The sequence below is a fragment of the Elgaria multicarinata genome, chromosome 1, assembly GCF_023053635.1.
Source record: "Elgaria multicarinata webbii isolate HBS135686 ecotype San Diego chromosome 1, rElgMul1.1.pri, whole genome shotgun sequence".
Classification (NCBI taxonomy): domain Eukaryota; kingdom Metazoa; phylum Chordata; class Lepidosauria; order Squamata; family Anguidae; genus Elgaria; species Elgaria multicarinata.
Window position 1 is genome coordinate 97160643 of NC_086171.1, and position 23817 is coordinate 97184459.

The following is a 23817-nucleotide window of genomic DNA, read 5'->3' on the forward strand; positions in this document are numbered from 1 at the left end:
AAACGGGTAACTTGGGATTCTGGGAAACTTCTCTTTCTTAGTCTGAACGGACTTTTCCTAGTGTTTTTTAAAACAGTAGCCCCACCAAATGCACAAACACAACCTGAAATCATATACTAAGCCAATAATAAGAGAGCACTGCTACCCACCCTAACTTAGGGGAACAACTGAAAAGATGTGGTGCAAGGGGATGAGCTCCCCTAGGGCATCTCATTGTGGACGTGCCCCCACTCTCTCCTGTACTTGGAAGGCCATCAGAGCCTTCCAAAGAGAGTAACCCGGTGGAGCAATGCCTATCATGAGTTGAAGTGACAGTTCCTCTTTTCTGTTGTGGTGGAGCAATGGCTTTCATGAGTTGAATGGACAGCCTTGCTTCTTAAAAGACTGGTCACTACTAGGACCAGTCAAATTGGCAGCTGCTTCCCCGTCCCCCGGGCACGTCCCCCTACTACTGGTAAAAGACAGATATAACCTTTTTTTAAAAGTTCTTCTTGTTGTTTATTCAGCAACACTGCTGCTTTTAATTCCACCCCTCCTTCGTTTATTTATTTATTTATTTATTTATTTATTCCATTTTATATGCATTACTGGCTTATCCTTGGCTCACTTCCTTATGCCCCCAGAAATGTCTGCTGCCTGCCTGCCTTCCCTCTCTCCTCCCCTGCCCGCCTTGCAGGGATGTTGTGTGTGTCTGGCTTTGACTCAGGGGAGAAGTCCTTCCTGCGCTCACTTGGAGTTTTGGAAGTTCCAAATCCATTTTTCAAGTGTGGAAGAAGATTCATATAGGTTGATCTCTACTCCCCAATTCATGGCATGTTGGGATTTCCTTTGAAATGGCCCCATTGAGAGGTCTGCAGGTTTAAGCCCCGCCAAAAAACAGGGGATGATGGGACTGCCTTGAGTCTCAGTGTGCATATGTATCCCTGGTTAAGCTTTCATGGTGGCGAGTTTGAGGTTTCTAACATGCAAATTGACAGAGCTATGGAAAGGGGTGTGAATGGGGTGCCCGATTTTCAAAAATTCCCCCAAAATCAGGGGATGATGGGATTGCCTTGAAACCTGGCGTCCATGTGGACACATGGATAAGCTATCATGGTGCCGAGTTTGAGGTTTCTAACGTGCAAATTGACGTAGTTGTAGAATGGGACAATTTGGGGTGAGTTAAGCCGCGCCAAAAATCAGGGGATGATGGGATTGCCTTGAGTCTGGGCGTCCATGTGGACACATGGATAAGCTGTCATGGTGGTGAGTTTGAGGTTTCTAACGTGCAAATTGAGGGAGCTATCCCAAGGGGTCTGAATGGGGTGCCCGATTTTCATAAATTCCCCAAAAATCAGGGGATGATGGGATTGCCTTGAAACTTGGCGTGCGTGTGTATACCCCCATGAGGTGTCATGGTGCCAAACGTGAGGTTTCTAACTTCAACCGAAAAAAAGTTGTTTACTTTTTTAGCTTTCAATGCAGCCCTATGGGGGGGGGGAAACGGAGCTCTGGGCGGAGCAGGGGTGGGGCGAAGTGGCCCGATCCGAAAATCGCGGATCTGCAAGTGAAGCGGAGGGGTCCATGCACACCCCTAGTATTTTGTTGTGCTTTGTGGGGGGAAATAAATGGTTTAGCATTTGGGGCTCAAACCCATCCTCTGCCTTCTACAAGTTATTTGTCCTTTATGACTATACAAGTCTCTAAAGCAGCTATTTAGTGACTGGAGAGTCCCTCCATGGAAGCCATTTTGTGGGGGTGCCCACAATGATGTCTCAAATTTCCAAATATGTCTATTGACCCCAAAAGATTGAAGCCCTCTAGTATCAAACACAGTTGAGAGTGGGGCTAGAAATTATAGCCATTGATCTAAATATGATACAGAAATCCAGCCGTAGCCCAAAGCAGCAATTTCTTTTGCCTCCCCAGCCAATGAATTGAAATGCTACATCAAGTCAAAACGACAATTTCAGGTCAAAATGTAGGAAAATAAGGTTCATTAGTGAACAGAAGACAGATTATCCTGTGACCCTTAGCAAGCCAGACCTTCTCTTTTCCATCATGTGGCTACTGAATCATCCAAGTACAGCTGACATGAAAAATGTACAACCTAGAGTAGCTTCACATGACCAAGAGAAAAGGCAAGAAAACAAAAAGCAGCATGTACAATCTGATGTATCTCTGCACAGCAATTGCTGTTTTCTCCAAGGAACAAGAGGGTTCAAGTGACCAGTTGGCTCACCAGCGTTCTATGTTACTGCAGTTTTTTCAGAAGTGTACATTTATGCACAGCCTCCTCTACAAGACTTTGGAGATCAAGAAATTTACACTATGCTGCATAACGCCATCCATTCTCTTCTTTTTGTCCCCTCCCTTTCTCTTTCACTACATAAGATGATGCTCTGCAAAGAAAGCAGCAGAGACATCATCCACCTATTTCCTTAAGATACTATCAGAAGAGCATCTAAACTGACAGCTTCTCTTGAGTTAACCAACCACCTGCTAATAGAAGTATAGCTTCCAAACCACGTGAGGTACTGGTTCCTCTCTGTTCAGCCCTGGTTAGGCCTCATCTAGAGTATTGCATCCAGTTCTGGGCTCCACGCAGACAAGCTGGAGCGTGTTCAGAGGAGCGCAACCAGGATGATCAGGGGTCTGGAAACAAAGCCCTATGAAGAGAGACTGAAAGAACTGGGCATGTTTAGCCTGGAGAAGAGAAGATTGAGGGGAGGCATGATAGCACTCTTCAAATACTTAAAAGGTTGTCACACAGAGGAGGGCCAGGATCTCTTCTCAATCCTCCCAGAGTGCAGGACACGGAATAACGGGCTAAATACTCTAGATGAGGCCTAACAAGGATCGAATAGAGAGGAACCAGTACTTCGCTCGATTTGGAAGCTATACTTCTATTAATGCAGCCCAAAATAGCATTGGCCTTTCTTGCAGCCATATTGCACTGTTGGCTCATATTCAGCTTGTGATCTACAACAATTCCAAGATCCTTCTCATTTGTACTATTGCTGAGCCAAGTGTCCCCCATCTTGTAACTGTGCATTTGGTTTCTATTTCCTAGATGTAGAACTTGGCATTTATCCCTATTAAATTTCATTCTGTTGTTTTCAGCCCAGCACTCCAGCCTATCACTTTGAAGTTTATTTCTGTCTCCCAGGGTATTAGCTACCCCACCCAATTTTGTGTCATCTGAAAATTTGATAAGCGTTCCCTGCACCTCCTCATCCAATCATTAATAAAAATGTTGAAGAGCACTGGGCCCAGGTCTGAGCCCTGCAATACCCCACTCGGTACCTGTCCCCAGTTTGAGAAGGTACCGTTGATAAGCACTCTTTAAGTCCGATTCCATAGCCAACTGTGAATCCACCTAATAGTTGTTCCATCTAGCCCACTTTTAGCTAGTTTGTTAATCAGAATATCATAGGGCAATTTGTCAAAAGCTTTGCTGAAGTCAAGATATATTATGTCCACAGCATTCCCACAGTCCACAAGGGAGGTTACCCGATCAAAAAATGAGATCAAATTAGTCTGACAGGATTTGTTCCTGACAAATCCATTTTGGCTTCTAGTAATCACTGCATTGTTTTCAAGGTGCTTACAGATTGACTTCTTTATGATCTGCTCCAAAGGATTGCCGATCCTCTAGTTCCTTCCTCCACTTTCTGTAAGAGGAATTTATCACCCATACATGTCAGGAATTTCTTGGAAGGTCCGCTTTTGGCAGTATTTGTCTTCCAACAGATATCAGGGTACTGTATTTCTTCGATTCTAAGACGCACTTTTTTCCCTAAAGTAACAGCTCAAAAAATTGGGTGCGCCTTAGATTCGATGGCGCCTTAGAATCGAAGAAATACGGTAAAATTGCTTTGCTGGCTGATTGGAGCCTACAGGGCGCCCCGTGCAGCTCCGGCCCTCGTCAGCTGTGCCGGGACGACACAAGAGGCTCCAAGAGTCAGGAGGCTCACCCCCCCCAAGCACCGGGTCCCCCCTCCAGCTGCCGCGCTGGGAAGCGCGCGTCCCGCCTTGAACCCCTTACGCCTGCGGAAAAACCTGTTCTGCTCCACCGAAGCTGCTCTCACGCGGCAGCTCCAGCTCCATTGTCTCTCTCCTCCACGTGCAGGCAGGCAGCCAAAAGAGGAAGTTCCTGCAGCAGCCGCGAGCCTGGACGAGGAGCTGGGAGGGTAAGCGCCTGTTTTTTGCTAACCCCTAAGCCCCTCTCAGCCCAGTGGCACCAAAATCCAGCTGCCCAATACGAACTGGGCAGTCTCTCCCGTTGCTCTGCCTGCAATCACTTCCTCACACCCAGGCTATGCCGTAGTCCTTAAAGTGGAGCTTGCTCAGTGACAAGTAGGGTTTTCTGTTGGTGGTACTGAAATTAGTGTGCATCTTTTTTCCCCAAATAAGCAGGTCTAAAAATGGGGTGCGCCTTAGATTCGATGGCACCTTAGAATCAAAGAAATACGGTAATTGAAGTTCCCCATCACTACTATGTCAGATTTCCTTGAAACACTGGCAATTTGTTTCTCAAAGATTTCATCCTCGTCTTCTCCTTGATTGGGTGGTTGGTAATATACTCTGATTATCATGTTCTTGCCCCATTTATTTTAATCCAGATGCTCTCGATGGAGCTCCCAGCCTCATCCACTTGTATTTCTGTGCAGGGATAGGTATTTTTAACATATAGTGCAACTCCACCTCCCTTTCTATTTCTTCTGTTCTTTTTGAACACGTTATATCCTTCAATTGCTATATTCCAGTCATGGGAGTCATCCCACCAAGTTTCAGTTATACCTATCAAGTCGTATTTGCCTTCATGTAATAAGAGTTCAAGTTCATTCTGTTTGTTTCCCATGCTCTGGTCATTAGTATATAGACATCGAAGACCATGTGTTTTATAGTCTGGCTTTGTTCCTACATTGTTGCAGACACTATTTTGGGACACTGTTGGAGCTGTTCTCTGTACTGTGATGCATGGGCCTTCATCCATCGTTGCCTCGAAGTTTATGTCTGCTGCCCCTGTATGATTCAGCTTAAAGCCCTCCTGATCAAGTTCTTCATGCTGTGACTGAACACATTCTTTCCAGCCCTTGTGAGGTGCAACCCATCCCTTGCCAGCAGTCCATCTTCCAAGTAGCATAGCCCGTGGTCCCAGAATCCAAAACTCTCACGTCGGCACCACCTTCGTAGACAGCTGTTCACCTTTAAAAAAGGGAAAGAGTATTTTTCTTTCCCTTTCTAATCCTCTTCCAAGAACCGGGAGGATGGATGAGAAAACTACCTGGGTCCCAAAGTTCTTCAGTTTTTTTCCCAGAGCTTCGAAGTCCGACCTGATTTCTTCGTAGCTCCGCTTGGTGACATCATTTGTTCCCACATGGATGAGAAGAAAGGGGTACGTGTCCATGGGCTTTATGAGCTTCGGTAACCCTTCAGTCACATTCTAATCTGTGCTCCAGGGAGACAGCACACCTGGCGAGTCCATGGGTCTTCACGATACACTTGTGTTTCAATCCCACACAGCAAGGAGTCTCCCACAATGACTACTCTTCTCTTCTTCTTGGTCGACCTACCTTCTGCCTCTTGTTCACTGTTGCCTGGTGTCTGCTGTAATTCTTCCTCTGCAGAGCGTCCTCCAGTCTGAGACTTCAGTAGCTGAAAGCGGTTGTTTAACTCTAATGGTTCCACCATTGCAGAATGTCTTCTAGTTCTTCTGCTCCTAATTTCAGTCGGGTTTTAGACCTGGCTTTGGTAAGGAAACAGCCTTGGTCACCCTGTATGATGGCCTATGTTGGGAGAAAGACAGGGAGAGTGTGACTCTGTTGATTCTCCTTGATCTCTCAGGGCTTTCGATACCATTGACCATGGTATCCTTCTGGGATGACTGTCTGAATTGGGAGTGGGCAGTACTGTGTTGCAGTGGTTCCGCTCCTACTTGGAGGATCGGCCCCAGAAGGTCATGCTCAGGGGAATTGCTTGGCCCTGTGGATTCTCCAGTATGGGGTTGCACAGGGGTCAGTTTTGTCCCCCATGCTGTTCAACATCTACTTGAAACTATTGAATGTGGTCATCCAGAGTTTTGGAGTGCATTGCCATCAGTATGCTGAAGATATGCAGCTGTATTTTTCCTTTTCAACTTCATCAGGTGAGGCTGTGGATGTGCTGAATCGGTGCCTGGCCGTGACAATGGACTGCATGAGGGCTAATAAACTGAAACTCAAACCAGACAAGATTGAAATGCTGTTAGTGGGTGGTTCTGCTGACCAGACGGAGGGTGTTCAACCTGTTCTGGATGAGGTCGTACTCCCCCTGAAGGAGCAGGTTCATAGCGTGGGGGTTCTCGTAGAACCATCTCTGTCACTTGAGGCTCAGGTGGCCTTGGTGGCATGGCGTGCCTTCTACCAGTTCGGTTGGTGGCCCAACTATGCCCCTATCTGGACCTTGCTTCAGTTGTCTATGCGCTGATAACCTCTAAGTTTGATTACTGCAATGCACTCTATGTGGGGCTGCCTTTGAAGATGGTTTAGAAGCTGCAGCTTGTGCAAAATGCAGCAGCCAGAGCGATAATGCGGACCAGAAGGTTTGAACATATAAGACCAACTCTGGCCCACTTGCATTGGCTGCTTGAACGTTTCCGAGCCCAATTCAAGGTGCTGGTTTTAACCTATAGAGCCTTACACAGCTCCGGACCACAATACCTGACAGAACACCTTTTCCAAAATGAACCTACCTGTTCAATATCTAAGGTCCTTCTCTGGGTGCCTACTCCAAGGGAAGCTTGGAGGATGGTAACAGGGGATAGGGCCTTCTCAGTGGTGGTCTCCCCAATTATGGAACGATCTCCCCGACGAGGCCTGCCTAGCACCAATTGGTGCCAGAATAAAACTTTTCTCTTTTCCAAGGCATTTAGCAATATAATGAGCTTCACTGGCCCTAGATGTGTTTTTAAAGTTGTTTATAGTTGTTTTAAATGTATCTTTCTATGTATGTTGTATGTTTTTGTAATTTAAAATTTTGTATTGTAGTTTTAAATTTTGAGAGGTTCCTTTCCTTTCCTCAAACCACCCAGAGAGCTTTGACTATTGGGCAGTACAGAAATATAATAAATAATAATGACTTCTTTTTCCTGGAAAACCTTTAAAGGACAGGATTTCACAACCTCCCTAGGCAGCCAGTTCAAGTGCTACACTCCTTTTTCAAGTTCCTAGTGTTGAATTCAAAAGCATCCTCCCTATAATTTAAAAACAGGAACATTTTCAAATTATAGTCCAAAATGCAAATACTGAATTATCATCAGGAATTTGGCATTGAACAGCACCAGCAAGAGACTAGAAGGTATCACTCACTCACCACCAACTCTAAATATCCTGAAACAGAGAAGGAACTGGACAATGGGAAAAGTGTTTAATGGAATCCTTCAGGTATGTACACTTCTTCCCCTTAGAACACCAACATATCATTTCTGGTGTTTTTTATCCCTCCGCTTTGGATACTTGTATGAGGCCTATAGATATAGAGAGACAGAAATGTTTACATTGAAGGATTGTTGGAAAAGCTGAGTATTGTAAGCCTATGCGGCAGGGTCTTGCTATTTACTGTTTTACTCTGTACAGCACCATGTACATTGATGGTGCTATATAAATAAATAATAATAATAATAATAATAATAATAATAATAATTACTTCCCATAAAGAACCAGCTCTGATTTACTGAAAGAGTAACGAGGTAAACACTACTGATCAAGCAATACCCAACCTATTAGTACCCATAAGGAAATGCAATGGGCTTTGTAAATCTCTAGTCAAGTTAGAAAATAAAACATGAATAATTGCTAAAGGGTTTTAAAGAGCCAGACAGGAACCTAAGTAGGAGCAATGTAATTTTGGCCATGGGTGCCATATATGAAGGCACCATCCTTGACTGCCAAAATAGGGGTGGATCTACACTAGTGCTTATTACCTTATTTCCTACCACTGGAAATGTTTTTATTTGTGTCATTTTTAAATGTCACGGGGCACACTCCACTAATGTCGTGTTACTAACCTTTTGCTTTCCTGGTATTCATTGATTAGAGCAGGACACACTGTTTTATCTCTGTAGCTTGTACTTCTTCTTCGTCGCTGGTCTCTTTGCACTGCCCACTTCCTGATCTCCTGGCTTCGCCCCACCCCCACCCCTGGTTGATTTGTTATGATTTTTTTTAATGGAAATTAAACAAATGCTTACATCTGTGTAAATTTTAAAGATAAAGAGTTCAAAATCACAACAGTACTAGCTATTAAGGAGGGCTTTCAGCATACTAAATTTGAATCAGATTGGGTCATCCATTGATTTGTTATGATTTTTTAAATGGAAATTAAACAAATGCTTACAGCTGCATAGATTTTAAAGCTAAAGAGATCCAAATTGGCACAGTGGCAGGTCTTAACGAGGGCTTTCAGCATACCAAATTTTAATCAGATTGGGTCATCCGTTGATTTGTTATGATTTTTAAAATTTTCTCCCTCAAGCCCTTTGGAGCTTATAGTACACTAGTTTTAGGCGCCAAAAGGAAGTATCCACGCCCCCAGGGACGCAATTGGCTGACAATCGGCAATTCAAAAGTCAGTGAGATACAACTATTACGACGTAAGGGGGCACATAGGAACACTTGCAACGCTATTTAAACATCACAACGGAAGAAATACAATGGAAGAAGGAAGGAAAATATGACGACGATAAAGAACATAGCGTCATGTGACCCAATAAATTATCATAACATAACAAAACATATCTTAACATTTTAAACCATTAGTGTAGATCCCACCTAGGTTTCCCATTAGAAAAAACCCAGTCCCAAACCAGTTATTTTTGGCTGTGTTTTTCCTAGAGTTGGTGGAATGTCTCTTACATATATTAATATAATAATAATAATAATAATAATAATAATAATAATAATTCTTACCCGCCTCTCCATTTTGATCGAGGTGGGGAACAACAGTAAATATAAAATACATAAATACATAAAACTGAATTAAAACATAATATTCATTGTTAAAACATCCTAAAAACATCCTAAACACATTCTAAAACATCTTAAAATTCCACTGGATAGGCCTTTGTCTTGCTTCTGCTGTTTATACAACACACTCACTCATGCTCTCTCTCTCTCTCTCTCTCTCGCTCGCTCGCTCGCTCGCTCGCTCTCTGATACATCATTTGACCAGCACACCCAACTATTTTGTTCTTTGTGAAAACTTCACTTGTCCTGACACCAAACCCTAGAGGTGACATAGTTCATAGGGTGTGTGCATCCCCATTTTCTTTTTGAAGTTTTTGTTGTTGTTCTTTCCTACACAAATCTCAATTGCACAACAATCCAAAACCGGAAGAAATTGGACAGACTAGTAATTAACTAACACCTAATTGGGTGGAGGATATATTCGCCAAAATATTTTAACAAAGACTTTTTGTGAAGTACAGAAGCTGTAGAATAAACCATTGCACACTACCATGAAAAGTTACCTGATTCATGGATGGTATTAAGGATGTGCTTTATTCACAAACACCAAATTACAGAATATTATGCACTCTGGGTCCAGTGGACATGAAGTTGGGCACCAATCTGGAAAATGTGGCTTCAAGCGTGATGTGCCATGAGCTCATTGTGAAGCCTTGGGAAAGTCATTTTCCCACAGCTTTATTTCCAAATTGTGGAGCTGCAGGAACCCAATTGGTTTAAGGTATCATCCATTTTTTAGCATTCTGCCATCTTTAAAGCCTGATTATTATTTTTATTACATGTAAAACCAAATGAAATGGTTTCCTGTTCATGTGAAATTTTAATGTAAAATCTACCTGGTGAATTACGTAACCTGGGCACATAATTTTTTTTAAATGAAAAAGGATCACAAGTTTGCTTTGAACTACAGAAGTCCCATTGTTCGCAACCATTTTTCTGTCATCCCAAAGCTTACTTTCAATGTCTTCATTTATTTAGTATTATTTAGTTAGTTATTAAATTTATATCCCACCTTTCTACAAAAACCACTCAAGTTTTTTTCTAAATTATTAACAATATTTATATCCCACCTTATCAACAAGCTAACATTTGCCATTTTACATTAGGTCCAAAAGAGAAGACATTGCAGTGGTCTGCCATCAGCAGTCTGTTTAAAATATTATGTCTATTCCTAAAGTTATGAGGTTTCAAGATTTCCATTCTAAATGCTAGGTGATATACTTGCAATAGAGTTTGGAGAGCTCAGTTGGGGCCCGCCCCACAGTCTTGCTGAGCCCCGCTTGCGCGGCCCCGCTTCAAGGCGCCGGGCCGTGCAGCCCCCTCAGCAAAGCATGCAAGCCTTCAGCAAAGGTCCCATTTGGCACAAATAGGAGGAGAGGGAGACACCCGCAGTTTCCCCTAGGCTGGGGAAATTGCCTATTTCCCCCCACTACATTAATGGCAGCGACCATTAATGCAGCAGGGGGAAAGGAACAAAGGGCAGAACATGACCTGGAAGGCAGGGTGGACCCATGCCCAAGCACTCTCAAAGGCTTGTGAGCACTCAGGCACGGGCCCCTCCCTAGTCCTGGGTAGGTGCACCTGGGCCAATGCAGGCTGGACACGGAGATGTCCGCTGCCCTCACAAACCCATGTGAATATTGGATACAATGTTAACTGGCAAACACATGCCAGGTAGAAATTCTGTGGTCAGAAAGAGGAGAGGGCAATGTACGGGTGAGTGGTAGATGGAATCTTCCATGGTAGATGGAATGGTAGATGGTGGTAGATGAGTGGTAGATGGAATCTTCCATGGTGAAACCTTGCCCCCAAAGTAAAATGGTTGTTTGCCAGAGCAACTGAATTGTGTGTGTGTGTAAGAGACAGGTGGAGGAGAGATGCTATTACTGTGGAGTGTGTGTGTGTGTAATGTTTAGCTGCCTTATGTTATAAATGTGTATACAAAGTTATTGTTTATATTACATATAAGGTTCAGGAAATAAGTAGGCCTCAAGGTACTTACAATTAGTAGAGGGGGGTTGAATGCCTGCGTGTTGATTGGATGGTTGAGGGGGAGTGCAGATTAAGAGTGGGAGGAGCTAGAGAAATGTATCTATATATAGTTGAGTGAGAGGGAGGGGGTGAGATGAGGTGTCAGTATAGATGGGTTTGTGTAGAAGTGTCAGTGCAAGATGAGTCAGTAGAATATGAGAGTTTGAGTGTTAGAAGATGATCTGTGAAGAGAGTGAGAGATACAGTGTGTAGGTTAGAATTCTGTGAGGTAGAGAGAAGTAGAAGATCTTAGGACTATATAGTGGAACCTAGTAATAAAGATGCAGATGATACTACTTTGATGGCTGAAAGCGAAGAGGAGCTGAGGAGCCTTATGACGAAGGTGAAAGAAGAAAGTGCAAAAGCTGGGTTGCAGATAAACCTAAAAAAAACCAAGATTATGGCAACCAGCTTGATTGATAACTGGCAAATAGAGGGAGAAAACGTGGAGGCAGTGACAGACTTTGTATTTCTGGGCGCAAAGATTACTGCAGACGCTGACTGCAGCCAGGAAATCAGAAGACGTTTACTTCTTGGGAGGAGAGCAATGACAAATCTTGAAAAAATAGTTAAGAGCAGAGACACCACACTGACAACAAAGGTCCGCATAGTTAAAGCAATGGTATTCCCCGTAGTAACCTATGGCTGCGAGAGCTGGACCATAAGGAAGGCTGAGCGAAGGAAGATACATGCTTTTGAAGTGTGGTGTTGGAGGAAAATTCTGAGAGTGCCTTGGACTCCAAGAAGATCAAACCAGTCCATACTCCAGGAAATAAAAGCCAGACTGCTCACTTGAGGGAATGATATTAAAGGCAAACTGAAGCACGTTGGCCACATAATGAGAAGACAGGACACCCTGGAGAAGATGCTGATGCTAGGGAAAGTGGAAGGCAAAAGGAAGAGGGGCCGACCAAGGGCAAGATGGATGGATGATATCCTGGAGGTGACAGACTCAACCTTGGGGGAGCTAGGGGTGGCGACGGCCGACAGAAAGCTCTGGCGTGGGCTGGTCCATGAAGTCACAAAGAGTCGGAAGTGACTGAACAAATAAACAACCATCTATTTTCTCTAAACCAAATGAAAAGAAGGTCAGAGTGCAGGAAGGGTGCTGAGCCTCAGCATTCCCTCACCTGCAGAGGGGAAGGATTGAGCCTGGAAGACCAAGGAAATGCAAGTCATCAATTTGGAATAACTTGAGATTTTTAAAGTTATGAAGGTTATGGAGGAAATAATAATAATAATAATAATAATAATAATAATAATAATAATAATAATAATTAGTTACCCGGCTCTCCCTCTGGATTGAGGCGGGGTACAGCACAAATAAAAACACCATAAAATACATAAAATTAATTCAAATGTTTAAAACTAATGCATCATTAAAAGCAGCACACCATTAGAAAAATATATAAAATATATATTTTTAGAGATTATAATAAAAAATGGGGGGAAGAAATAGAGTACCCCCTTCTAAAAAATCACTGGGAAATATGGCGGGTTTATAAAAAGGAGTTACTTCCAAGTATTTCTCCAATAATACCAGTGATAATGTTAGGAAAATTTCCAGGGAATTTAAAAGATAAATTAGGGAAAATATTAATAGAGAAGTATATAATGAAACTTAAAAATTGGTTAAGGAAGATGAACACTCGAGAAGAAATAGAAGAGGCATTAAAGGAGAAGAATTTAACATGGTCAAATTATTTTCAATTAGCGCAGTGGACGAAGAAATGGTTAAAGGATAATGGAGAATGTAGAGAATTAACGAAAATTGAGGAGATGATTTTAAAGAGAAATTGAGAAAGGAGAAAATAAAATGATAAAAGGTTTAACGAGTGAAATATATAGAATATTGGTTGGGAAGGGGGAGTCAGAGAATATGGGTAAGATGGTGTGGGAAACGGATTTGAAGATACAAATAGGGCAACAGAGTTGGGAGGGAATATGGAGACAAAGAGTGTTGAGAAGTATGTCAGTGAGGATAAAAGAGAATTATTATAAGATTGTATGGAGGTGGTATCTAACCCCAGTGAGACTAAATAAAATAAACAAGCTGAATTCAGCAAATTGCTGGAGAGGATGTAAAGAAAAAGGAACATATTTACATATGTGGTAGGAATGTGTATTTGTTCAAAAAATGTGGATAATGGTGTTTAAAGAGATAAATGATATAGTGGGAATGGAGATTGAAGAGACACCCACAGTGGCATTGCTATCAATATATGAAGATTTAAAATGTAATAAAGAAACAAAATAACTGATAACGAATTTGCTAACAGCAGCAAGGTTGATTATATCTAGGAACTGGAAGCTGTAAGGAGATTATCATGCTGAGGACTGGTATAAAGAGATTTGGGATATTGCTATAAATGATAAATTGACATGTAATATAAAAATAAGAAAAGGGATAACAAAAACAAATGATTTTGAGGGAATTTGGAATCAGTTCCTAGAATATGTATTATCTAGGGGAAGTGGAAGACCACCTCCAGAAGAATCAATGAGATTTTGGAAACAGGAATAGATCCCGGGGTGGGGGAGGTGCACTATATGTTATGTAATGTTGTAAAATATTAATTAGAAATGTTATAAGGATAAATAAGATTGTATCATGTATTTTTTAAATTGTTTTGTTGTTGTCTTGTGTTGTGAATATTGTAGTATTGTATTAATGTATTGTTAATAAAAAAATTTAAAAAAAGAAAAGAAAAGGCATCTTAAAATTCAACCAGGTAGGCCTGCTGGAAGAGATCAGTCTTTATGGCTTTCTTAAATTCTGGAAGACTGTTAAGTTGACGAATCTCTCCCGGCAAGCCATTCCACAAACTGGGAGCGACAGAAGAAAAGATCCTCTGGATAGTAGTTGTCAGCCTTGTTTTTGTTGGCTGCAAAGAATCCCCTGGCATTTCCACTTCCCCCTGGTCCCCAAGCCAAGGGGAAGCAGCGGAGGTGGCCTTCTCCCAGGCAGAAATGACGGAAATAGCAGCAGAGAATAGGTGTGCTTGCTTTTGCAAACACCCCGTTTTGAATGCTCCTGGTATCTGATCCTAGCCCTTACATGTTTTACTGAGCAGATAGTCAGAGTGCATGTTAGGGTACTGTCTGGTTCCTGCAGCAAGCATGAGCAGTTCTTTTTCACAACAATTGATTGTGGTGAAAGGATAGGTAATTGATCTATTGGAGTGGACTAGCATTCCAACGCTATTAGTAACTCTCGTTGACTCATTTGCAAGACTGGCATAATACCCTTATATGCCACCCTAAATTTCAAGTGGAAGGGCAAGATACAAATGTAACAGATAAGTAACATACCATATTAAATATCCAATGTGAGTGGCAACTACAGAACTATGTTGTATAGAAGAATCTGAAAATGAGCCTTCCCTAACTTACATCCCTGTGTGTGTCTGTGTGTGTTTGATGACTGTCACATCTTTATCTGGCCCTGCCACCATGAAACTTAGGATAGCTTGCTTGCTCCTAGCTCACTTGCCCTTATGTTAGTCACTTGCGGCATAAAAGAAAGAACGGCCAACTTCTATCATGCTTCCTTGCCTGGTCACCCAGAGGGAATTCTTATTTGCCATCAGTAACCAACTTTTTACAAGATGCTGCTTCCTTAAAGTGATTCATCATAGTCCATATGGCCTTCTGCTGCTGCTGCTGCAAAAAAAAGCCCCTGGACTGACTAGCAATTACTAATAGTGTTTCATAGGGACAATAGTGACCCTATGAAATTTGTGAACCGCTCAGAGAGCTTCGCCTATTGGGTGGTATAGAAATATCATAAATCAATTAATTCAGACAGGGCTGGCAGTAAGAGAACCCCCATGCTACAAAAACAAGCTGCTGGGGATGAATGAGCAGGTGGCAGTACACAGATAATTGATAATTTCAATTAAAAGAAATCAGATAATTCCACAATCAGATAATTTATCTGATTGTGAAAGGGGTCCAGCTGTCTAATAAGTGATGGATCCAATAGGATACCTGTCAAAATGCCTGTATGGTATTGATACTTTTATCTAACTTGAAAATGGAGCACGAATTTGGATAAGATATGGGACGGGGTATAAATAACGTGAATAGTATGTTTAGATACAAAGTATACAGAAACAGCTGGTATGGACTTTTTGTGGTTGTTTGTGTTGTACAAGTTAAAGGCCCCGAAATTTCCTTGCTGAAATCCATCAACCTTTTAGGAGTCTAGAGAAAATATTAAATCCCTTTCCCTTATATTGGACCCTTAATCTCCTATTTTACTCTGTCCTTAGGTTCTCTAGCAATGGGTAAGTTGTCCTCATAATGAACCCTAAGTCCAGATGTTCTGCTACTCTCTGGTACAACGCATCCGTCCACTGCCCTGCCCATCTCCTGCCCAAAAGTACTCTCACGCTTCCCTTCCTGGTGCCACTAAGCCCTGGTGCCTGCCCCTCTCTGATATTTATTTATTAAAATTTTATTTATTTATTAGACTTATATACCGCTCCCATAGCCAGGGCTCTCTGGGCGGTTTACAGAAATCCTTTCCCTTAAGCCCTCCTGCCTTCCTCTTGCCTGGTTTTCACAGATAACTGGAGCACACATGATATACCAAGGTGCTGAGAAGAAAACCCTTCCCACTTGCTGTTTCAGCAAAGATGCAGTTCTCTGCAAACTGCTGCCCTGCTTGCCTTGTGAGAAGGTCAATCCTGGACACTGTGGAGACTGCATGAGCCATATTCAATTTTTTAAAAAAGCGGTGACTGATCAGCATAAGGTAGATTGAGAGCATTAGGGAAATTAGAATTGTAACTATCTTGCCCTGCATTGCACAAGAAAATTCCTTATCATAGTTAACTATTAATTAGTGTAAGTGATCCCATTTTCTCCCCACAACAACCCTGCAGAGTATATTGGCCTAATCACTCACACTAAGGGAACAAAAGTCCAAGGCTTGAGCACATCAATGTAATTTCAATCAAAGGGATACTTCATTGACATGACAGCGTGGTGCCAAAGTACCAGGCACAGAGAGAGCCCTTTGGAAGGTTTCTGCTGGAGTGGGGATGGGGGGATGCAGTAGGGCAACAATTCAGCATGAGGTCTTTAGAACCCATCGTTCAGTACCATAGTTCAGTTCTGATTAAGTCATGGGATAAAACAATCACTATTATTCCTGCAGTGTTTATTAACATGAAGAAAGAGTGCAGAGCACCTGCTCTAGGAATAAAGACAGCAGATGAGGAGCACCTGTGCCTGGAACTGTAGGCGATGAGTCTGCGTGCAACAAAGGGAGGAAATTCCTGCTCAGTGAAACTAACCTGAAAATGGAATTCCCACAATACAAGGAAGGACACCAGGCTACCAGGAAGGCGAACCAGACTGCCCGCCTTGCTAAGGTAGGGCGCCTTTTGCAACAAGAGCGATACACTACGGGGTCCTCTCCGAAGCAAGCTCTGAGCCTTACCCTGTTCCCAGCCTTAAGGCCGTCCTCAGAAGCAAGCTGTAACTACGCCAACCTAAACCCCACAAAAGCAACACAAGGACACCATTGCAGGGCCGGACAAGGAAGGAGGAGGCAGTCGCCCATGTCAAGCCAATCTTGTCCGCGGCTGGCCTGAAACCTGCTCTCTCTCTCCCTCTCCGAATCCTTTCCAGCAAGCGCCCAGCAGCGCATGCCAAAGCCCCCAAAGCAAGGCTCCATTTGGCCCTAGACCTCACGGCCAGGGTTCCGATGTGACGCCTGTGAAGGCGGCAAGCGTGCTTCCAAGCACACACAGAGTAGATCGTCCTAACGCAAAGCGCAATTGGGAGCCCGACCAAATTGCTCCGTGATTTTGGAGAAAGGCTCCCAGGGCAATGGGGCGGAGGAAGCCCCATAAGACCAGCGAAGCCGGGGTTCACGCCTGCCGAGAGCCTGTCCGAAATTCTCGGATTCCTAAACCCAAGCGCGGAATGCTAGCTAAGCCTTCTTGGGGCTCTCTGCATCCGCATCAAGAGCTCCCAGGAGACCGATGAGCTGTCCGCGCCCTACCTTGGCCTCAAAGCCGATGCCGTGCTGGAAGGCGTCATCGTTGTGTAGCGGGATGCGCAGGTCGTGCCTGTCGTCCACCAGGTTGTACCGGGACTTGGCTGAGGGGGAGGCACCGACGGGCATGGCGGAGAGAAGCCGAGCGGCTCCCGAAGCCAGTTGCGTGAAGTTAGACGAGCCGTACGCCCAGGTGGACGCTGACCAGTGGAGCCTGAGGGACGGCGGCGGGGGCCGCCACCTCCGCCTGAACCCGGAGTGGGGCGGAGCAGAGGCGGGAGGGACGGAGGGCGGGAGGGCGCTCCTGGGGCGCCCCGACTGGGAGCTGCCGGGAGAAGAGGCAGCGCCGCTGCCGGGGCACGCGCCAATCCGGGCGAAGAGGAGGAGAAGCCGCCGCCTGCCTAGCGGGAATCCAATGGCGAAGCAGTTCGGGGGCGGGATTGGAGGAGGCACCTTCGGCCGACCTTCGTTTTTCGCGATTGTTCGCTGCTCCCGAGCAGGCCGAGACGGCCGTCCAGCGGCCCTCCGGCCGTACTCCGCGCAACGCGCAGGTCCAGCAGCCGGAGCTCAGTCCGCCCCGGAGTTCTGTTGTCCTTAAAGCGTGCGTTGACGCTGGCGCTTCGACGGCGAAGGGAAGACAGCCCATCGCAGCTGCTGCTGCTGCTGCTGGTCCACCTCCGTCCGGCACCAGGGCGGGGTGGATTGGGACCACAATGTTGCCCAGAGCAAAGCGCGAACTCCTTTCTTCCGGCCCGTCCCCTGCTCCCCCCCCCCCGCATTTTTCGGAGCTTCCAGAGGGAGGGCCCCAAGCGTTGCCACTCCGAAAGCACGGTGCAACTCTCCCGTCTTCCCCGCCTTGTTAAGAGGATGCTTCCGGACAAGATGGTTATCCCGCGTGGCTCTGCGGGAGGTTTACGGGGCGGGGGGATGTTGTTGTCCTCCTCCATTGCAACTCGGCTGTGTTTTCCCATCGCTACTTCCGAACTCCTTACAGTGGAAAATTGGTTAAAGAAGACGATATGGAATAGCTGCACAATGCCTTCTGATAGTGATAGGATCTCTTAATCTAGAAGCACCTGGATTTTCTTCAGTAAGAGAAAGAAGCAGTGAGAAAACGCAGAAGGTTTTTGACTACAAGCTCCATCGCGCCTACTTTTCCCGCCTGGTTTGCACCCGTGATTTTGACCTCTGTTTCATTAGTGCAGCAAACGCTGGTCACTTTTCACACGCACTCATTGTCGCGCTATTTCATCTCGTTGCTTTTTCGCTATCCCAGTTCACCGCCCTGCCCCAGCCTTTCCCCTTCCCCTTCATTGTTTCCCCCTCCGCCTTGCTTGGGAAACACACCGAAAGGAAATCAAAGCAGAACATAAACCTCTGCTAGCAATCGCCTCCCTTTCGCGCACTCTCCTCTCAAGCCCCCTGTCACGCAAATAGGGCTCCTCTTGACAGCCCCCAAACCCCCGCATTTGCACTCCTTCATGAAGGAGCAAGCATGGGGGGTTGCATGTGAGGAGGAGCCCCGCGCATGGGGCACAAGCGGCACCTGCTGCTGCTCGAGTCTCCACAAACACTTATTGCCAGAGGATTGAGCCTGGCTAGATATTATGATTAGCCTAATGGTTTTGGCTGTAAGGACTCAGAAGCCTTTCTCCGCTGTGGCACCCCGGTTGTGGAACGAGCTCCCCAGAGAGGTCCGCCTGGCGCCTACATTGTACTGCTTTCGTCGCCAGCTGAAGACCTTTTTATTCACTCAGTATTTTAACACTTAATTTTAACTTAAATTTAAGTTTTACTGTTTTAACTCTGTATTTTGCTGTGTGGTTTTATCCTGGTTGCGCTTTTTATACTGTATTTCGTAATTGTGTTTTAACCTGTTGGGTGTTTTACTGTGGTTTTAATTTTTGTGAACCGCCCAGAGAGCTTCGGCTATTGGGCGGTATAAAAATGTAATAAATAAATAAAAATAAATAAAAATAAGCCTTAGAGCCAGCTTCCAATTCCCCCTGCCAGGGTTGGGTGGAGGGAAAAGGAAGGGTGGAGGGGGGAAAGGAGGGGAGGAACACAGCACTCTCAGTTGCTCCTGCTCCTCTGGCTAAGAGGAGCCACATTGCTGTCTAGGGCCAAAGGATGCTTGGAGCTGGAAATACTTTCATTCCCAACCCAACCCATAAATCCATCCAGCCTTCCAGGTCCAACTGGGCAGCAGGGCTCCATTGACATACTGGAGAAGGAGAACCACCCTGCTCTCCTCTTTTGTCAGCAAGACCTCCCTTTCAAAGCACACGCTCCCAAGAAAGGACATAGGGGCAGGATGATGCTTTCATTTTGCATGGAGGGAATAAACCAGACTTTCCCTGCTCCAAAGGAAGATGGAAAACGGGGTGGAAGAGGCGAGATGAGTGCAGGATGGCAACAACATCATGTGAGTACTGTGTTGCAAAACGACAAACAAGACATGACGAGAGTGATGAAACCCTGGTGTGATGGAGCTCTACGATGTTTGCACACATCCACAAAATCCTTTGAAAAGTGATGGTGCCTGGAAGCCCCTTTCTCATGGAACATAAGGCATAGCCATCTCACTTGGCCACCTGAGTTCTCCCTTTGCACAGGGGTGGGGACTCAGCCCAGGTAGCCCAACCCTCTTTGCCAAGCCACCCAAAGATTAGTGGCACGGGCTAGCTGGGGGCGTGGGCTGCTAAATCTTGATTACAAGAGGGAACGCGGGTCTTTCTGGCCAAAAGAGCTGCAGCGCTGGCAGCTATTCAGCTTGTCAAGCCCAGCCTCTGGGCCTTGATCCACCCCAGGAATGCCCGCAGCTTGAACCTGAAGCAAGGTTGATTTGACAGGAAAAGAGAGGCCAAAAAGAGGACAATAAGAACAAACTACAGGAAAAGAACTCAGTTGCAAAAGAGTCCCTACTTGAGCCCCCAGGCCATTAAGTGCCTCAAATTTATTGTCCCCAGGAAGCATCCAGATCCCCCCCCCGCGCGCACACACACACACACACACACACACACTTTTGTTTGTATGCTATCTATTCTTTGGAAGACTTTGGGACTTGCATGATTTCATACATAATTTGTGGTTGGCAGAAAGGGCTACAAATCTGGCAGCACACTTACTTGACAATGGATCATAATAGGGCTGAGCTCCAAGTAGAAATGCTAAGGATCTTGTGCTTGGTGCCTCCTCCAGGGGCAAATCTCGGTAACCAGCGGTTATTCATTTCTCCTGTAATCTCTGCCAGCAGGTTTTCCTTTTATGCATTCCTTGTTCTGCTCTGATTCATTAATCCATGTACATAGCTGCTGCATGGCACTTCAAAGCTGTCATCCTTGCCTTTTTGATTGCAATACCTGCCACACAAATATCCCAGCAGGTTATTATGAGGCTTGAAGGGGTTATTATGTGCCATTTCCTACATGCCCTACCCAAAAAGAAGGCTCTTACAAGGAATATGAATTCGTATCTGCATCACTAATAAGGGAGGGAGGGCAGACATGGCTGACAAACAATTACCTGCCCTAAGTATAGCTCAGTGCTGCCATGCACACAGGCAATCTGCACACTAATGCTTAGTAATCGACAGGTACCGATAGTAAATTGCCTGTATCTTGGGCAAAGAGCTTTGCATTGTTTTCCTTTCCCTCCCGTGGGACTCAATGAAAATGTGTAGAATATTTGCAGCTGCCAAAGCCTATGTAGTTCACTCCAGTGCCCTCTACTTCTCAACAGTGAGTCTGTGGGAGAAGTAGACAATGGCATGGTATGGACATAGTCTCATGAATACATAAGCTTTGCCCAATTAAAACTCATCAGTTTTTTCTTAAAATATATTCAGAATGTATCTCTCAAACATAAGAAGTGCACATTTTACCCATTCCTTCCTCTTTCAACCATATAGTACCTTCATTCAAATCAGTTTGGCCAAAATAGAGCCAGGTTGTTTCTAGCTCATCACACTTCGGTGCCATTCGTAAGAAAGTGGTCGGCTGTCATGGGAACAAGCAGCAAGAGAAAAGGAAAAAACAGCCATACCCAGCCTCGTTTGACAATGACTCAGTCAATATCTGTGCATATTCAAAATATTTGCTGTAAGAAACAGTGCTGCATAACCAAGGTTAAGCACATTGGAAGGTTCAACCTCATGTCTCACTATCCGCATTGAAATCGGTGTGACATAAAAGTGTGCAATTTTGTCTGGATGGTAGACCAAAGACTTGTTGCAGATTTGGCTAGAACAGACTTACATATAATGAGAGGAGTGAATAATTCTGAAAGGTTTAATTGCTCTAGACTAGGGATTTGCAAATCAGTAAAATGTGAGCTCACCGAAGCTCTCTGAATTCCATCTTGAAGCTTGTTCTGACTTGAGTCCATATCAAATTGCAAGTTTTTTTCTCTTTTACATGAAAATCCATATGTATTTTCATGCATATTTCCCCAAATGTACGCATCAGTTGTGCACATTCTTCCGGCATTGATTAAAGTGTTTATTGTGTGTATTTTTCAAATGTATGCATGCTGTTGAACATATTTTTGGGAGTCCACAAATCACATCACAAGCTTTGAAATGTATGGACTTTGAATGTAGAGTGTGTCTAAGTCTGGTCCAGAAGCTGCGAACTGGGTAAATCCTGATAAAAAACAAAACTGAAAAAAAATTCGCATACATCTTTAGTCTAGGATGTATGAAGCATGATGCTCTGATGCCACCTGCTGGACGTCGTTAGAAAATTGGTTAACACACCATTTATTAAGAGGCTACAGGACAAGGAGAGCCTTTCTCCCTGCCCCAACTCCTACTAAATGGGATAAAAGCTGATGAATTGTGAATGGGGGATGCTGGGAGTTCTAGGACTTTTTTTGGTCTAAACATGAACTCTTCATTTTATTTTTTTGTTTTATTTGCTATTATTATTATTATTATTATTATTATTATTATTATTATTAGCGTCTGCTGCTTTGGATGCCCATTGCAAGAAGAAAAATGGGATGTACATACATTTAGCAAAAAATCTTATTTGTCTCTAGTCTACCTTGTGTAAAGCTCTCAGAAATGTCAAAGTGATTGAAATTGTATTATGTTATCTAGGCAGCTGTAGAATTGACTTTCATTCAGAAACTTGTATCGGAGTTGCACTGCCAAGGGTAGTTAGCATGAGAAGTTGTATAAGTTTTTGTTTCTCCACTTCGCCATTTGCCCCCCTGCCAGCCATTTTGGGTGAAACTAGGCAATCAGCAACACAATGTTGGCTGTATTAATGTGACTATACCATCCCTATGAATAACGTGGGCAGAGGGAAGGAATGGAAGGAGACAAATGCAAGGGGAGGCAAAGCTTCACCACTAGCCAGAGGGCCACGTAGCCCATGCCGCTACCATTGCAGAGAAAAATAAAGCCCTGTACCCTGGCCTCAGTTGTTCCACAGACAGCTGGGTCCAGTGATACCCGGACATGACAAGCAGAACAGTAGCCAGAGGAATACCTCAGCTGACTAGATTTCATCAGAACCCCACTAAGGTGAAGAACACCCGTACGGGATGCCAGCTCTGCTATGGCCATGCATTATAGAGCTAGTACCATGCATCCTCACCACCCTGCCATGGAGACTGAATCAGTGGAAGGGGGGTGGACATGTCACCACAAAAGGGAGGCAAATGAAATGATCAATCTGCCTGCCATGTGATACTTCCTCCAACTGTGAAGGCAGTTAGCAAAAAGATCACCCCTCCTTACTACCCTAGTGACTGGCCATGCCAGTGCATGGGCCTCACATCCTGGGCATGGCCACACATCACATGAGCAGGGTTTTTTTTTTAATGTGGCCATGGTGGCGGCAGCTTGCCCAGTACAGTGGTTTGGAAATGTACCAACTCCTGCAGCAGCAGACGGAGCTTTGATTCGATGATTGTCCTCTTTGTCCAAATCCTGGCGCATCTCACTCCTCTGCAGGGCATGCCTCAACTTCTCCAGAAGATTACGAACTCCAATTTCCTATTGGGCCACTTTGTGTTCCAACATCTATGTGGAGCAGGGCACCATCAGTCAGGGCCTGCAAGCCTTGGCCCACCTGCTGTAGGACACCACCCGCCATCGATGTCAGAGTCTCTGTGGGGATGCCTCAAAAGCCTCTAGTTGTGATCATCAGGCAGTTCTACATGGACTAGAATGGAGAAAGAAGAGCCCATTCACTATGTACCACTGGGCACAGCGGTCTTGGTAGCAAGCAGCATTGAAGCAGGATCTTCACTGGTCACCACTGCCAGCCTCCTGCTGTCCATCTGGAACTTCCTGCAAGCTAAGCCCCTTCCTATTGGCAGATTCCCAGTGGCAGATTGGTGTCCGTGTGGCTTACCAGACAGACTAGGTCTGGCCACTTCGGCTCTTGGAGGCTGGGGAGCCTCTGGATGGGGTCTGGAAGTGTAAATATCAAGTTCCATCAAAACAAATAAATTTGCTGACACAATGCTTTTGATGGAAATAGATTCAGGGGTTTGCTGTACAAACATCTGATTTAAACATAATCCTCTGCTATTGTGTTCACATTGATATTCCCATTACTAAGTAGCCAGATGCCATGCAGCTACTGTTTGCTAATATTTCCTAACACTGGCAAATAATCCCAGGTGGCTATTGTCATCTAGCACAACTCTGAACTTGCCCTGACTACTACTCTACCTCCATTTATCCTACAATTAGGAGGTAATTCCTAGACAAGTTTTATTATAAGAACATTGTCTTCAGTCAGGAGCTAGCAAAAGCTTTGTTCTCCTTTGGGA

General features: G+C 44.6%; 1 protein-coding gene across 3 annotated transcripts in view; it reads right to left on the reverse strand.

Annotated features, from left to right (window-relative positions):
* LOC134403118 (carboxyl-terminal PDZ ligand of neuronal nitric oxide synthase protein-like) overlaps positions 1–17228 on the reverse strand; it is a 121851-nt gene extending 104623 nt beyond the window's left edge. For all 3 annotated transcript variants that reach the window (XM_063133234.1, XM_063133227.1, XM_063133242.1), the window contains exon 1: positions 17035–17228. In XM_063133234.1, coding sequence (XP_062989304.1) covers positions 17035–17157 — 123 coding nt within the window. In that variant the 5' untranslated portion in view covers positions 17158–17228. The remainder of the gene's footprint in view (positions 1–17034) is intronic.
* Positions 17229–23817: the final 6589 nt, after the last annotated feature.